The sequence below is a fragment of the Simochromis diagramma genome, unplaced genomic scaffold (genome assembly GCF_900408965.1).
Source record: "Simochromis diagramma unplaced genomic scaffold, fSimDia1.1 OVJJ01000304.1, whole genome shotgun sequence".
Lineage (NCBI taxonomy): Eukaryota > Metazoa > Chordata > Actinopteri > Cichliformes > Cichlidae > Simochromis > Simochromis diagramma.
In genome coordinates, this window is record NW_024387030.1 from 337024 (window position 1) to 353082 (window position 16059).

A 16059-nucleotide genomic window follows, 5' to 3' on the forward strand; every position below is an offset into this window, starting at 1 on the left:
CCAGTTACCTTCCCCTTCCAAGCAGCAACATGCTGTCTCACTCCTTTATATCTTTTAGCATAGTTTTCAAATCTGCAAAAGATGTTACTTAATATTAACAATATGTCAGTCAGAAACATTTTGTTTGCAAGGTGTTACAGACCCCAAAGCCAAGAATTTATGATTGGTTTGTCTCTGTGTGTCTCTTTATGGTAATCTCCATAGAATGCAAATAAATCAAATGAAATTGCCTGTTTTTCTGAACAAGGACATCTGTAACAAATGGAATCTTCTCCTCTTTGGATTAAAGATTTTGTATATTTACCCCAACAGATCCCATTTTTTATGGCTACAAGTATTTTTCAATCTTCATAGCCCTCCTCCTCCACCCCACAACACTCCCAGCTAACTGTAATTGAACAGTTCTGCTATGTGTGAAACCACACTCTACATACTGAGACAAAAGTGGAGCACCTGGACTGTCAAGATGAGGAGCTGTGTGGTCTCTTTATGAGCTTAAAGAAACCCCCAGAGCTTTTAAAAATTGCTAAAATGGTTCCAAGTTCGGAGGGACATTACAGGGTGGAGTTTACATTTTCTCCCTGTTCCTTCAAAGTGCTCTCTCCATGTACTTGGCTTTCTTCCTTCAAGAAATTCATGTAATGTGTTCGCCCTGCAGTAGACTGGTGCCCAATCCAGGGAGTACCCTGCCTTCCACCCTATGACAACTGGCAAAGGCTCCCAACTGATAATAATAATAATAATAATAATAAGTTCTTGGAAAGTCCAGTATTACTGGGTTAGAGTTAATATTTCATGTTTATAGTTTCACATTCTGACACATACACCAGGTAGTTTGTCAGCTTGATGTATGTGACAGAAGCAGAAAAAGAGATATAGAGTTGGAAGGAGACGTAGTTATGATTTGTATTTTGTTTCCCCCGTGTTGTCTCTTCTGATAGTCATAGACTGTATGTTTATAAAGTTTCTGTATATTTTTGTGTGTGGGGATGGATTCCCGGAGATAATGCGTTGTGAAGTAATTTGACAGCGTAACACAGTGAGAATGAATAGGCTGCAACAGAACAAAGCAACACACATCAGCTGCTCTGGACAGATAATCTAGTTAGGCTGCGGGTACACAACACCACTGAACAGGCTGAGGAGAGATTTAAGATTACAACCCAGAAGATGGATATCTGCTGATTCTGCTCACATGATTTTGTAGAGCATGCACACATGCATGATTGTCAGTTAGTTTAGCTGGCAAACACTGACTTCTGGAGCAGAAGTTGTAGATTAATGGAACAATCAAGATCAAAACTTTCATTTAGAGAACCCATGCAAAGCTTCCAGATTTTTCTTAGGCAAATATTTTTCTTAACAGTCTAAAGACTTATTCTTATTGAGATTGTCACTTTAAACATTAGTTTTCTAATGCGTTTTTGAGCCTGCAGAAATATTTCACAGTTTGTATGGCCATGTCAATAGCAGTAGGTTAAAGGCATTGCTTTCTTCAAAATATAGTGACCCAGGAATACAATTAAGACCTTTACTGTACATAGCAGACATGGGATTTTGTTTTACTATTTTGTGCTTTGAAAATATTTTAAAGATAAAACTGTTTGTAATGCAGCCATTAACATGGACTGCATAATTTTGCTCGATGAATTTGTATGATTTTATTTTTCAATCAAGCTCAAAAATTCCAGTTTTTGAGCTGAAAATAAACAGATCTGACCAATCAGACCCATATGGTTAAAAAACCAAAAAATCAATGTGGTCGTTTCAAATAATCAAAATAGTGTAAGCAAATGTTTTTCTCTCTGATGTGTTTCTTTCTGAAAACAACACAGCAGCTCAGACAAAGAAAAATAAGATTGAAAAAAAAAAATCAATATGTTTTAATATAAAAGAAAACTTTTCTGATCCAAATGAATGGATACTTTGTGTGAGCCTGTGCACTAAACTTCAGGTGAAACTCAAAATGCATTACAAGCTATTCCACTGTTTAAATATGTGAAAACCTTTCTTGCAAACGTAATGCATACTTGAATCACATGGTGTGTATATATCATTTATACCAATCACAAGAAAAACACAAAAGGGCAACTTTTATTAGTACCTCACAGTTCGATAAATAAATATTTCAATACAGAGTAAATACTAAACAATTAGTACTTCATTTTTTAAATTTTTGTTACCATATAGGATCAAAGGACATTTTTTATGTGAAGTGCACATTTATTTAAATGCAAATCATTATAACTTTTTTACAAGTTTCGACCATGTTGACTAACTCTTATACATTTGACTGTGATTTCAAACAGATAATTTTTATTCAAAGCTTAATTGTACAAATTCCAAAGTATTTTAAAATATTAATACAACAGCAGCGGTTCCTTGCTTTCCTTTAAGAGGGTGGACAACAAAACTGTAATTTATCATCTTTCAATCAGGATATTTATTTTTTAGTTTTGTGTGCAAACCATTATTTTGACTGCCAGAGTGCAGCATACTAACAATAAAAAAAGTATGGGTGAATATTGTTAAAGCATTTTCTTAATCTCACTTATCTTACTTATGTCCAAGTCTGGATTTTGGCTGAGAATGGAAGTTAAACAGAATTGTAGAAAAATAAGGATTTGTAAGTGACAAGGTCAAAAACCTTGTTATTTACAGGTATATTCAAATACTAATCTAATCTAATCCTAATCCTTGTAATACCCAATCTCAAAACGTACTAAACCTAAAGTGGGGCTGCATAGAAAATTCTAAATAAAAATATAAATATTCACAAGTGCAAATGCAAGCATTATTGTTTAGAAGTGGTGCATACTGAAACATACACACACAGAGAAACAAATATTAGTCAAAGTAAAGAGTGGGCAGATGTAGACTGATTTTATGGAAAGACAGACCAGGTGTGACAACACTGAGAGAAGGGAGGTAAAGATGAGAACTGGGAAAGGAAGAGAGACAAATAGAGAAGAAGAAAATAGAAGTGATAGCAACTGAGGAATTGAGTGTTGTTTATATAGCATATTAGATGCATCTTTCCATGCTGGTCTGAATACAGCAGCTGTGTCTCTCTCTCTCTCTCTCTCTCTCTCTCACACACACACACACACACACACACACACACACACACACACACACACATACGTGTTTTCGTGATATATCAGTACCTATGACAAAAATGTGACAAATGGGAACGTGCCTTTCCGAAGGTCCTAGAGGCATGGGAATCACAAAAAATTTGACCCATGCTTCCAGGAACACGCCCATCTGTTGAGATTTTGGCTAGGGTTAAATTTTGGTCAAACCTGAATTTACTGCTACTTATGAGGACACTGTCAGGTTTATGTGACTTATGAGTACCATAAGGTCACACACTGATATTTCATGTTTAGGTGAATTGTGAAGCCCATGGATACACACATAATTTTCAAGTATACATGACTTATAAGGACCAGGTAAGGGTAGGGTCTGTATTTTCAGCTTGGCTCCTTTTGAGATTACAATATAATAGGCATGGATGCACAATAGTAATGCTCACCAGTCGGGTAACTTCTGACAGAAATATCAGACATTCATGTGTTAATACAACACAGTAAATCTGAGCTGTATAGAGACTTAAAAAGAGACATAGCTCAAAAATGTGGTCAGTCTACTTTTTAAGTCTTAATATTGTATTGCATTAATTTTGCAGTGAATGTTTATGTGAATAAAAACATGGAACATTATCTGCCTTTCTTATTTTTTAATTACAAAATGCACCCATAATAAACAGATTTATGGGTATAAACAATGCAATGCAGAGACCTGTAATACTGAAATAACTGTGAGAGTGACCTGCAATACTGAAATAACTGAGAGTAACAAACTATCTCCCTTGAGTATGAACTTATGATGGCAAAAACCAGGAGAAAGGACTGAGTAACTTAGTCATTACTAACCCAACAGACATAAAGTCAAAAATTTAAAAAAATAAAAATGAAAATAAAGTTAATTTTAACTGATGCAGCATTCCTGAACCTGCATTTTGTAATTTTATTTATTCATCTTTCTTTTCATTGCTATGATCCTGTTGTGGATGTAATACTTTATGGCAACCCAGTCTCTGCCTTTCAGAGCTGCCGGCTCTGCTTGGATGCAGGAGTCACATTCCTTTTTGCCAGGTACTTTGCAGCTTGTTATGAAATGAAGCAAGTGCCGCTCAACAGCCTTGACTTCATCATCTGTCCACTTGCACCTTGCCTTCCCAGCTGTCATAAATGGAAACAAAAAAAAAATATCTTAATGCGAATGTAAGATAAGAGAGAAAATATTCTAGTTTATAATGTGAATACAAAATGTTCTTAAACCTTGCTTTCTACTGGAGCACTTTAAAGGAGCAATAAGCACAATTCATCATACTTAGGTTGAAGGAATTAAAAATGGCTATGTGAATAATTAGAGGTGTAATTTCATCTGGAGTACAGCATGAAGTCACAATCCCTCTCTCTGTGTTGATCTCCAGCCATAGACTTTGGTTTGGTTTACAGGCAGTGCAAAACAGCACACCTAGCAGTGAAAAGATATTGCTTAATGCTCCTTCAAGGATGCTTGGGATGAACCATTTGAAGTGCTGTGTTCTGCTGGGAATCAAAGAAGATGAAACGGATTATGATAAAAGCTCTTAATAGTGTCATGCCTGAAAAGAATAAACATGTCCATTGATAACAAGTATATTCACTTAAAACATTTTGTATATGGGTACCTTTACCCTTTCCTGGTGCAGTGTTGCTGATGTTTTTGCTGTCCAGGGTGGTTGAGGCAGAAGCGCCCTCCATGTTGTCCAGGGTGGTTGAGGCAGAAGCGCCCTCCATGTTGTCCAGGGTGGTTGAGGCAGAAGCGCCCTCCATATTGTCCAGGGAAGCTGAGTAAAGTGTGTGGCTTTGGTTCCCAGAATTCTTGGTCCTTGAGCCTTTGAAAAGTAACAGTGAAATATGAGAATTAATGCATTTTTTGTTTGCATTGTAGGCAAAGTCAGCATTGGGCAGTGTGTAATTTTACATTTGATATGAATATTTTACATGTGAACATAATCTACTAATAATACTCATCAATACTCAGGCATCTCCCTAGCAACACATTACTTGCATGCACTACCTCTCAACTTGTGTGCCTAATCTCACAGAAGTGGACCTCCTAATCCTTATATTTAATATTTGTCTTTGTATTGCTTATTTATGCATTTTGCCAGACTTCAATGTATCCAGATCTTTTAGTACCATATTAATGAATGGTGTCTACCATTCTGTCTAATTTATATACTGCTGTCCCTTAAGCCCATCTAACATGACATGAACCTATTAACTGTCTCCAGTCTCATAACTTAAAGATATTATCACACACTGGGCAAGTCAAGATACCTTTGTGTTGTTGAGGGTCTGTCATGGTCCTGGGCCATGTTGGCCCAGTATTCTTAGTTTTCTTGTATGTTTGTATTTTGTTCCCTATTTAGGCCATGTTTCCTGAGTTGCCCTGGTGTGTTGTTCCCTAAGTGTTTTCCCTTCGTGACTCTTACCCCCTGTGTGCCCCTCTGTGTATTTATGAGCCCTCGTCTCTCTTTGTGTTTTATTCTATGTTTTCCCCAGCCCGTTATGTCTGTGTTCTCCCCGTGCTCTCTCTCCTCCTGTCTGAACCTCTGTACTTCCTGTTTTACTTTGCCCGTCTCCCGTTAGTGTTGTGTTCACTCCTGCCGTGTCTTGTTATGATTATCAGTGTCACCTGTGTTCCCCGTGTGCTCCCACTTCCCTCGTTAACCCTCTGTGTATTTATGTCTGCGTCTCCCTCAGTTCTGTGTCGCGTTCTCCCTCATGCTGCGTGGATTTCCCTGTGTCTCTCTCCGAGTATTAGTTTATTGTTCCCAGTTTAAGTTTTGTATTTTCCTGTCATCTTGTCAGCAATAAAGCTGCCTTTTGAGTTCATCCCTTGAGTCCGTGAGTTTTGCGATTGGGTCCTCATCCTACCTGCCACGCAGCGAGCCATGACAGGGTCAGTGATGGTTTCTCCACTGGAATCATCATCACTTGTAACTGCTTCATCTTGTTGGGGGAAAATAATCAAGACAAAATATTTATATTAGAATCTGCTGAACATTCACAAATGTTATATTCAAAGATAACTATGTTTCAAAAAAGAAAGAAAGAAAAAGAATTCACCATCAGGATTGATCACGATGTCATCCAGCCCTTTCCCCTGCAGGTCAGACAGTTTTCCTTTCTCCATTGCAATCAACAGTTTGCTGACTTTTGCAAGCTGCAGGGTACTCTCTGGAAGCCGGTAGAATTCTCGATGGACACGGATGTTGTGTCCGAGAAAGGTGGCAAGTTGATCCATTTCATTTTCTTTTAGATTTAGTACTGTGGACAAAGTGGCAACTTGTTTCCGCAATCTTGTTGAGGTAAGGGCCTCTGGGTACTTTGCACCACATTTATTTGCATACTTGCGAAAGCAGTCAGAGCCTCTGTAATGGGAAAGGACACCTGGGCGTGCAAACAAGTACACATTCTCTGTGTGGACTTGACACTCACTTCTGGCTTTTGCGAGGAGCTCCATTGCAGTGATCATGTCAGGTGTGAGAAGCACAGGTACCATTCTTGATCTTTTACCACGAATCTCAACTCTGTCAAAGTGCTTTGCAAGTTTCCTTTCAAACTCAGTTAGGCCGATCATAATGTCAGGATTCAACTCTGTGCGATTCCGGGATGTAAAAACCTGGAGCTCCATTTTTGAAACTTCTCCTTGCCTTTTTCTGTTAAATAGCACTACCTGTGTCAAAGTCACTTGAGCAAGATTTCCGAAGGTTGTGCTGTTGGGTTTTTCCTCAAGGTCCTTCATGTACATTGCGGACTTAGTAGCAAGAAACTTATGCAGCAGTGACACATCCTGTGTAAATGGCAAAATCTGTGGTTTATTCCATTTGGCTTGTTGAAGTGTGCCCAATGCAGCAGCTGAAATGGACTCTGACCACTTTTTTTTCATACAGAGTGGCAAACTGCTTGGCTGACTCTGCAACATCATAGCGATTTGCAATGATGGCTTTACACTGCACAATGCTTGCAACTTTAGCCAAACTGTGTCCCAATTTCAAAGCCAAGGATGGGGTTTTATATGAGTTGCTCTCCAGCTCATAACCAGCAACAGCTCTGACTGCTTGTATGACATGGGGAAAGTTACTAGGCATAACAAGGTCTTCTGTGCTCTTCAAAGGTGTCATAGCTCTGGCGGTTATCAATAACCTTGCGATCTCTCTCATTTTTTGGGGTATGTAATCATTCCTTTTCTCATTTGGTTTTCTGCCATTGTACAGTGACTCACCAAGGCTAAGAATGTCTCTTTCACTCGTTACTACAAAGGAAATGTCATCCTGATTCATTTCACAAGCAATCTTCCATACAGCTTCATGAACTTGATCAGGTTTCGGTAATTGCAGATGCATCTGTCTTTGCCCAGAGGGAGCTTCCTCATTAAACCTCTGAGGGCACCTTCTCACATGCCTCCAAAGGCAATTTCTTGCATATAGTCCTTGACAAAATTTACAATGACGGTAGTCCTCAGATCCTGTTGCAGTAGTGGGTCTTCGACAAGCAACCATTTCTCCAGCACCAGAAGTTGCCACAGTAGCATTATGGTTAAAGTTTCCCCTCTTCTTAATAGAGCGCAACAAATCTCTTCTTTGGCGGGATCTTTTATCATAACTGAAGGCGCTTGCAACTTCCGGCACATTACCGTGGGCAGATTCAAGGTGTCTTGCCAATTTAGCAATGGCCTTTTTACAATATAGACAGTATTGCTTCTTGTTGTACTTGCTTTGTCTTTCCGTGTTTGGCAAAGGTAGGACTTTTATGGAGCTGTTTTTAGGTGATGTGACCCCTGATGAATCAAAACTGCGGCTTGTTACCGAAGTACTGTGACTGCTACTTCTCAGTGACAAACTAAATGTTGTAGGTTTCTCTGAACTGGTGATCTTCCCACTGTGTCCTGAAGCCGTCTCCAATGCCATGTCATTTAACGTATTTTGGGGAACCACAGATTCTGTGATTTTCATGTCCACACTATGGAGACTTGTGTCAGAGGAACTGCCACATGAATCTGGGAAATAGTCTTTATCTTCATAATCCGTACAATCTGAGAATTCATCAGTAGAGATCTGAACGAAAATGGAGAAAAAGCATCTTTGTATTTATTAATAGCTAGAATGTCATTCCCCCTCCAGTAGCAGAACATTCTGCAATCCATGACTTGATGAAAATGCGTTCATGTAGTAAATATGCATAATTACATAGCATAAACAATTTGAATGAAGAAGAAAAAGGCAGCTGGCTTACCTGCTCTGAGGTAGCTGTCTGGTGAAAGGTGAGAACTCGAGATTTTTGTCTGGCCTTACATGAAACGTAACAAATTCAATGTTTGTAATTATAATTCATTTGAAAACTAACTCAAAATTATTATGCAATTCAGTATACTGTAAAACACATTGCTAGTAGGTTAAGAAATGAAAAACAATGCATTGTAACTTAATAGTGAGAATGATTTAACATACATATCACACACTTTGTGTCATGTCATTTTGACATAAAATCTTGAGTGAAAATTCATTTGTGAACCCTGTCAATCATTAATTATATTTGTTGAGATGAAAGGCTGCATTGAGTTCACATATATGTCACAGATACATTAGTGAACATTATTGACAGGAGGATCTGAGTTCCTTATTCTAGATATTATAGAAACTTAACAAAGTACAGTTCTGCTACCCAACAATATGAGGACAGTGTAACACACACACTAGAGTTGTTGGTCCAACCATATGAGGACGTATTCTGAAACACACTCATGTTCTTCACAGCTTGAAACAATATGAGGACATGACGACTGAACACATGTAGAGTTCATGTTCCTGACTTCTAACTTGTCCTGCTGTTGTCAATAAAAGCTCTAAACCCAACACTGATGTAAAGCCATCTATTTCCCCAGAAATCCAATCATGTAAACTGATCAGCTTCAGGTTAAATGGACAAAAACATGTGTAAAAGGACAAAAATATTTAATTTAATTGGAATAAAGACCAAATTGATGCTTTAAAGGGAATGTTTGGACTAACAACTGGTATAGCCAATTTCCTTCTCCTAATGCTAATGTTGATTTTGGGAAACTTTCACTCAAACTGATTGTTTTAATACAATCAAAGTGCATTTCATTTATGCACTAGGCCCAACTGACTCATATACTTGATTCCAAATACAAAAATTAATGCGTAACCTGTTGGAGGAATGAAGTGGATTTGTCACTCACTTCTTGGTCTGTAGGAGGTTGGGACAGGGTCTCAACACTTGGTGTCTGCAACAAAAGACAACAATATAATGTCAGAAACATTCTGTACTACAAATGCTGACTAGCTCATTAACTACAGATCATACTTGTTTCAGTGAACATTATTACAGAAGGATCTGACTTCCTTATGCCAGATTCTATAGAAACTTAACAAAGTACAGTTCTGCTACCCAACAATATGAGGACAGTGTAACACACACACTAGAGTTGTTGGTCCAACCATATGAGGACGTATTCTGAAACACACTCATGTTCTTCACAGCTTGAAACAATATGAGGACATGACGACTGAACACATGTAGAGTTCATGTTCCTGACTTCTAACTTGTCCTGCTGTTGTCAATAAAAGCTCTAAACCCAACACTGATGTAAAGCCATCTATTTCCCCAGAAATCCAATCATGTAAACTGATCAGCTTCAGGTTAAATGGACAAAAACATCTGTAAAAGGACAAAAATATCAAATTTTGTCAATAAAACCCTGCACTGATCTACTCTGGTCTTCATAACTAGAATAATATCTATCTTTTCATCTACTAATATTTAACATTTCCTGTACTGCACAATCTATGAAGAGGATTTACTTACCAGAGCTCGCCATGGCCACATAGATTCTCCATAGTCATAGGTGATTTCACTCTCCGCTTGGATATTTTCAATAGCAAACAAGCAGAGATGAGGTTTATCCTGGACTGCCAGCTGTTTCATCTTGCAGTTTGGGTACTTGTGGTCATCATTAACCAGCCGGCCAAGTGAGTCGTCTTCACGGGAGGCATCAATGCTAAAAGTGAAGAAAAGAACATATGTTTTGTTCACTAAAAACATAATGTTGTAAAGAACAACTGATATTGTATATGCCTTTACTTACCACCATGTGCTATTTTTCCATTTAAAATCAAATAGGAAAGCAGTTTGCTTTTCTGTGTACTTTTTCTGCCGCTTGTCCCGTTCATGTTCTGAGATAAGCTCCCCACGGTACTCGACCACAAAGGATCCCTTTTCAATTGGTTCAGAGGCAAATACACCACGTCCTAATACAAGATGTTCAATAAGTAGCGTTAAGTAATACAATCCAAATCAGGTTTACTGCAGCTGATCAGCCACTGACAAAACATATGCAGAACAAACAATCACAAAATGTTTTAATTGTGAGGGGAACATCTAGATCAGGGGTGCCCAATCCCGGTCCTCAAGAGCTACTGTCCTGCAGCTTTTAGATGCATCCTTGTTCCCACACACCTGAATCAAATGAATGGCTTGTTATCAGGCCTTTGCCAAACATGATGGCATGCTGAAGAGATCAAACCATTTGATTCAGGTGTGTGGGAACAAGGATGCATCTAAAAGCTGCAGGACGGTAGCTCTCGAGGACCGGGATTGGGCACCCCTGATCTAGATGCTTACGTTCAGGGCTGCAACAAATGAGTTGATACAATAAATAAATGCTAATAATAAAAAAAACAATTATTAAAATAGTTGGCAACAAATTTCAAATACATGCAAATATAAAACATTTTTTAATCTAGATGATAGATAGATAGATAGATAGATAGATAGATAGATAGATAGCTAGCTAGCTAGCTAGCTAGCTAGCTAGCTAGCTAGCTTTGGGAGGTTCCCTCAGGGAAACTGAAGCAATTGTTATATATTATTAAATATTATAATAAACATTAGTTGCAGCTCTGGTAATATTCATGCAGTAGCCATAAGGAACAACATATAACATACCTTTATAGTCATTGATCCATTGGGCCTTTAAACAAGTCTTATCACTTCCAGATAAAATAAAGTGAGCAGCCTCTGCTTCAGGACGAAGTCTGAGTCTTCTTTTTGACATGTTCTTCACTCTCAATCTGCTCAACCTGTACACATCTTCATGAGAAAATGACGAAAAGTCAGCAAGACAAAACCAACCAGTACTTTATTTACATGGTATTTTAAATAGTATTTTTCTGCCTTAAATCACAACGCATTTGCTAATCAGACTAATATACCAGTGAAAACACTTTGCAAATGTAATGTGACATTAAATTACCTTCACGAATAATTTTAACATGCCAATACACGGACAAATACTGTAAACTGTGCACTTTACTACCATTACTGAAACACTAATGTCATTGATTTGTGCTAAACAGGAAAACATTAATATTATCATTTAAATCCCAGAAAACATATCTTGAAATAAAATGCGTGTTGCAATAGCCTACACTTAAAAAGAGCTTAGACTGACTGTCTCTGCAGTTGCAGATGCAGAGAGGGCCGCAGGCCCGTTTAACTCCAGTGGAAATTTAAAAACAATTAAATTTAACTTCTAATATCTGTTGCTGAAGATAAAGCTAAAGTATATTTATTACCATTTATCATCATGCACCATTTTAACTTTATTCAAATCGATTGTGTGTTGTTTTAATTCCATTTAACTAACGTTAATTAGCTTGTTAAACATACAACTTTACCTCGAAGCGTGCGTCGAATCATGGATATCAAAGGTAAATACATACGTCAAGATAAATCTCTCCTGAGTGCTGAAGGTCCCGGATGTGCCGTTCACGCAGAGCTCCGGCGAGTTTGTATCTTGCCGTGACCAGCAGCTCTTTGGTTGAGGCTTTCGAACAATCAGATGCATCTTTACTCACTTGTTGACCAATCAGAGACGTCGTTCTATGCTCCACTGACGAAATGCTGCATCCTCTCACCAGCCACGGTCTCTCCTCGTCCATTTAACAACAAAAACACAGCAACACGTGCTGTATTTGAGGTAGGAACACTTGAGAACTGTCACAATGTTTTGCAAACTGCTGTTACAGTTAATTTCGTTCCGTTAATTTGTTTGGTTCCTATTCTTAAGTAACACTTAATACACATGTGGTTAGCTTGCTGGTCTAGTTTAAGTTAGCATGGGCATGCTGTTCACTGATAGAGTAAGGCCAAAATTGTCCTGATATTGTCAGTGTGTTATCATAAACATGTCCTAATTTGTCATGAAAAGAAGAGCAGCACCCCTAGACCCCCAAGTGAAAATACAGATAATAGATAAGCAATTTAAGAAAATAAGTATAATGTATATAATAAATGATTTTACTGTCACTTTCCTGGGTCTGTTGACCCAGCGTTTTAAGTTTTAGTTTGTTTGGATGTCGATGTTTATTTATAAGTTCTTTAGGTTTGCTAAGTTCATTTGTTTATTAGATTACCCTTGTGATGTCTGTTTTATTGGGAAAGTCCTTGTCCTATATGCAGTGAGTCTAGTTTTGTTTCCCCTTGTCCCAGCTGTTCCTCATCCCCTCATTATCTCTCTGTGTACTTGCAGTGGCTTGCAAAAGTATTTGTCCCTCTTTTCCACATTTTGTCACATTACTGCCACAAACACAAATTGTCATGGTCCTGGGTCGGTGACCTAGCGCTTTTAGTTTATTATCATTTTCTAGTTTATTATTATGATGATGATTATTATTATTGTTTGAGTTCTATGTCTTATATTTGGTCTGCCTCTGAGTCTGTGTCTCTGTCTATGGTGTCACCCCGTCTGTTTGTGAATCTGTCTGTTTAGTTCTGTGTCTTGTTTGGTTCCCCGTGTCTGAGTTTCCTGTTTTATTGTGAAGGTCTCTGTCTGATGTGAGTGTGTTCAGTTTACGTTTCCCCTGTCCCGTCAGCTCTGATTCCTCCCAGCCGTATTGCCCTCCTGTCTCTCATCCCCTAATTACTGGTGTGTGTATTTAAGCCCTGTGTGTTCTCCTGCCTGTTGCCGGTTTGTCTGTGTTCCTCCGTGTCAGTCTGTGTTACTCGGTGTCCTGCTGCTCCTCGTCGTCGTCTCAGCCTCTCAGCCTCTCAGCCTCTCAGCCCTTTGTCGTATGCGCCCAGGTCTGTTATTTTAGTTCTTCCCAGTTTAGGTGTCTTCAGTTATTTGTCATGCCCCACTGCTTGTTTGCCACTACACCTTGTAAATAAACTTCACTAGCATTTTCATCCACTGCTTGCATCTTGGGTCCTCCTTCCTCCACACCACACGGCTCGCCTTCCCAGCCATGACACAAATCAATTTTAATGGAATCCAATTGCAGCAAAAGGTGGTTCTACAAAGTATTGACTCAGGGGGCTGAATAATTGCGCACACCCCACTTTTCAGTTATTTATTTGTAAAAAATGTTTGGAATCATGTATGATTTTTGTTCCACTTCTCACGTGTACACCACTTTGTATTGGTCTTTCACGTGGAATTCCAATAAAATTGATTCATGTTTGTGGCTGTAATGTGCCAAAATGTGGGAAAGTTAAAGGGGGGCCGAATACTTTTGCAAGCTACTGTAAGTCCTGTCCTCATTTGTTCAGTGTCAGGTCATCTGTTGTCTTTGGTGCCACGTTTCCATGTTCCAGGTATCTTTGTATCCATGTCAGGTTTCATGGTTTGTTTGTTTTTTTTAATAAAAAATATTTTCCCCAGGTTAAGTTATTGTTTAGCTTCACCTCTGCCTTTTGTTTTGTAATCTTTTAATTAAATTAAATTTTATTTATATAGCGCCAAATCACAACAACTATCGCCTGAAGGCGCTTTATATTGTACAGTAGATCGCACAATAATAGATACAGAGAAAAACCCAACAATCATAGGACCACCTATGAGCAAGCGCTTTGGCGACAGTGGGAAGGAAAAACTCCCTTTTAACAGGAAGAAACCTCCAGCAGAACCAGGCTCAGGGAGCGGCGGGCATCTGCTGTGACCAGTTGGGGTGAGAAAAGGAAGACAGGACAAAGACATGCTGTGGATTAATAACAAGTATGATTCAGTGCAGAGAGGTCTATTAACACACAGTGAGTGAGAAAGGTGACTGGAAAGGAAAAAACTCAGTGCTTCATGGGAGTCCCCTGGCAGCCTACATCTACTGCAGCACAACTAAGGGAGGATCCAGGGTCACCTGATCCAGCCCTAACTATATGCTTTAGCAAAAAGGAAAGTTTGAAGCCTAATCTTAAAAGTAGAGATTAATAAACGGCTTGCTTTCTGTTAATATTCAAATTTTCTTTCACGTTCCTTTGTGTCAGCATTTTGGGTCCACTCCTCAAATTCATACATATGTCTAACCGTTTTTCCCCACTCGGCTACACACCCGTCGGGGGTCAAACTCTGGTAATTCTGTTCTCAGACATGTGAAGCTAGAGACACTGGCAACCATAGTCAATTTTCTTCCAGGGGCCAGAGCAGGCGACATTGAAGGAAATTTAAAACTGCTGGCTAAGGGTAAACGTAAATTCAGTAAAATCATAATTCACGTCGGCAGTAATGACACCCGGTTACGCCAATCGGAGGTCACTAAAATCAATATTGAATTGGTGTGTAACTTTGCCAAAACAATGTGGGACTCTGTAGTTTTCTCTGGTCCCCTCCCCAATCAGACCAGGAGTGACATGTTTAGCCGCATGTTCTCCTTAAATTGCTGGCTGTCTGAGTGGTGTCCCAGAAACGATGTGGGCTTCATAGATAATTGGCAAACCTTCTGAAGGAAACCTGGTCTTGTAAGGAGAGACGGCATCCATCCCACTTTGGATGGAGCAGCTCTCATTTCTAGAAATATGGACAAATTAATTAAACCCCCCATAATATGACTATCCAGAGTTGGGACCAGGAAGCAGAGTTGCAGTCTTACACGCCTCTCTGCAGCTTCTCTCCTCCTGTTACCCCCCCCCCCCAAAAAAAAACATCTCCTTTGAGACTGTGTCAGCTCCCAAACAGACGAAAAACAAAATAAAAACCAGCAACAAACAACTTAAACATAAACAATTACAAAGAAAGAACAATACAGTATCCACATCCTAACCAAAGAGTAAAACAGTGAAATGTGGATTATTAAATATTAGGTCTCTCTCCTCCAAGTCTCTGTTAGTACATGACTTAATAATTGATCAACAAATCGATTTGCCTTACAGAAACCTGGTTGTAGCAGGATGATTATGTTAGTTTAAATGAATCAACACCCCCGAGTCATTCTAACTACCAGAAACCTCGAAGCACAGGCCGAGGGGGCGGTGTGGCAGCAATTTTTCACACCAGCCTATTAATTAATGAAAGACCAAGACGGACTTTTAATTCATTTGAAAGCCTGATGCTTAGCATTGTCCACCCCAGCTGAAAAATTTTAGAAACCAGTCTTATTTGTTATCATCTATCGTCCACCTGGGCCTTACACAGAGTTTCTCTCTGATTTCTCAGACTTTTTATCTGATTTAGTGCTCAAGCTCAGATAAAATAATTATTGTGGGTGATTTTAACATCCATGTAGATGCTAAGAATGACAGCCTCAACATGGCATTTAATCTGTTATTAGACTCAATTGGCTTCTCTCAAAATGTAAAAGAACCCACCCACCACTTTAATCACACTCTAGATCTTATTTTTAACATATGGCATAGAAACTGAACATTTAACAGTGTTTTCTGAAAACCCTCTCCTGTCTGATCATTTCCTGATAACATTTACATTTACAATAATTGATTACACAGCAGTGGAGAGTAGACTTTATCACAGATGTCTTTCTGAAAGCGCTGTAACTATGTTTAAGAATGTAATCCACCCACTGTTATCATCTTCAATGACCTGTACCAACACAGAGCAGAGCAGCTATCTGAACGCTACCCCAACAGAGGTCAATCATCTTGTTAATAATAATTTTACCTCCTCACTACATATGACTCTGGAAGA

At 38.8% G+C, this 16059-nt stretch overlaps 1 protein-coding gene across 3 annotated transcripts; it reads right to left on the minus strand.

Annotated features, from left to right (window-relative positions):
- Positions 1-2842: 2842 nt before the first annotated feature.
- Positions 2843-12762, minus strand: LOC120740427. Of its 3 annotated transcripts, XR_005697364.1 has the most exons (7): positions 11091-12762; positions 10231-10393; positions 9951-10143; positions 9325-9369; positions 8358-8411; positions 6189-8179; positions 5758-6071 (listed from the first exon to the last, which is right to left on the minus strand). XR_005697364.1 is itself a non-coding variant. In XM_040042820.1 (5 exons), the coding sequence occupies exons 1-5, from the start codon at positions 6871-6873 to the stop codon at positions 4033-4035; spliced, it is 1167 nt and encodes a 388-aa protein (XP_039898754.1). In that variant the 5' UTR covers positions 6874-6932; the 3' UTR covers positions 2843-4032. The 3 variants fall into 3 exon arrangements, 2 of the variants coding, with proteins under 2 accessions (XP_039898754.1, XP_039898753.1); XM_040042820.1 differs by lacking the exons at positions 8358-8411; positions 9325-9369; positions 9951-10143; positions 10231-10393; positions 11091-12762 and adding exons at positions 2843-4247; positions 4748-4948; positions 5397-5415 and having other exon boundaries at positions 6025-6071; positions 6189-6932; XM_040042819.1 differs by lacking the exons at positions 8358-8411; positions 9325-9369; positions 9951-10143; positions 10231-10393; positions 11091-12762 and adding exons at positions 2843-4247; positions 4742-4948; positions 5397-5415 and having other exon boundaries at positions 6025-6071; positions 6189-6932.
- Between the last annotated feature and the right edge of the window lie 3297 nt (positions 12763-16059).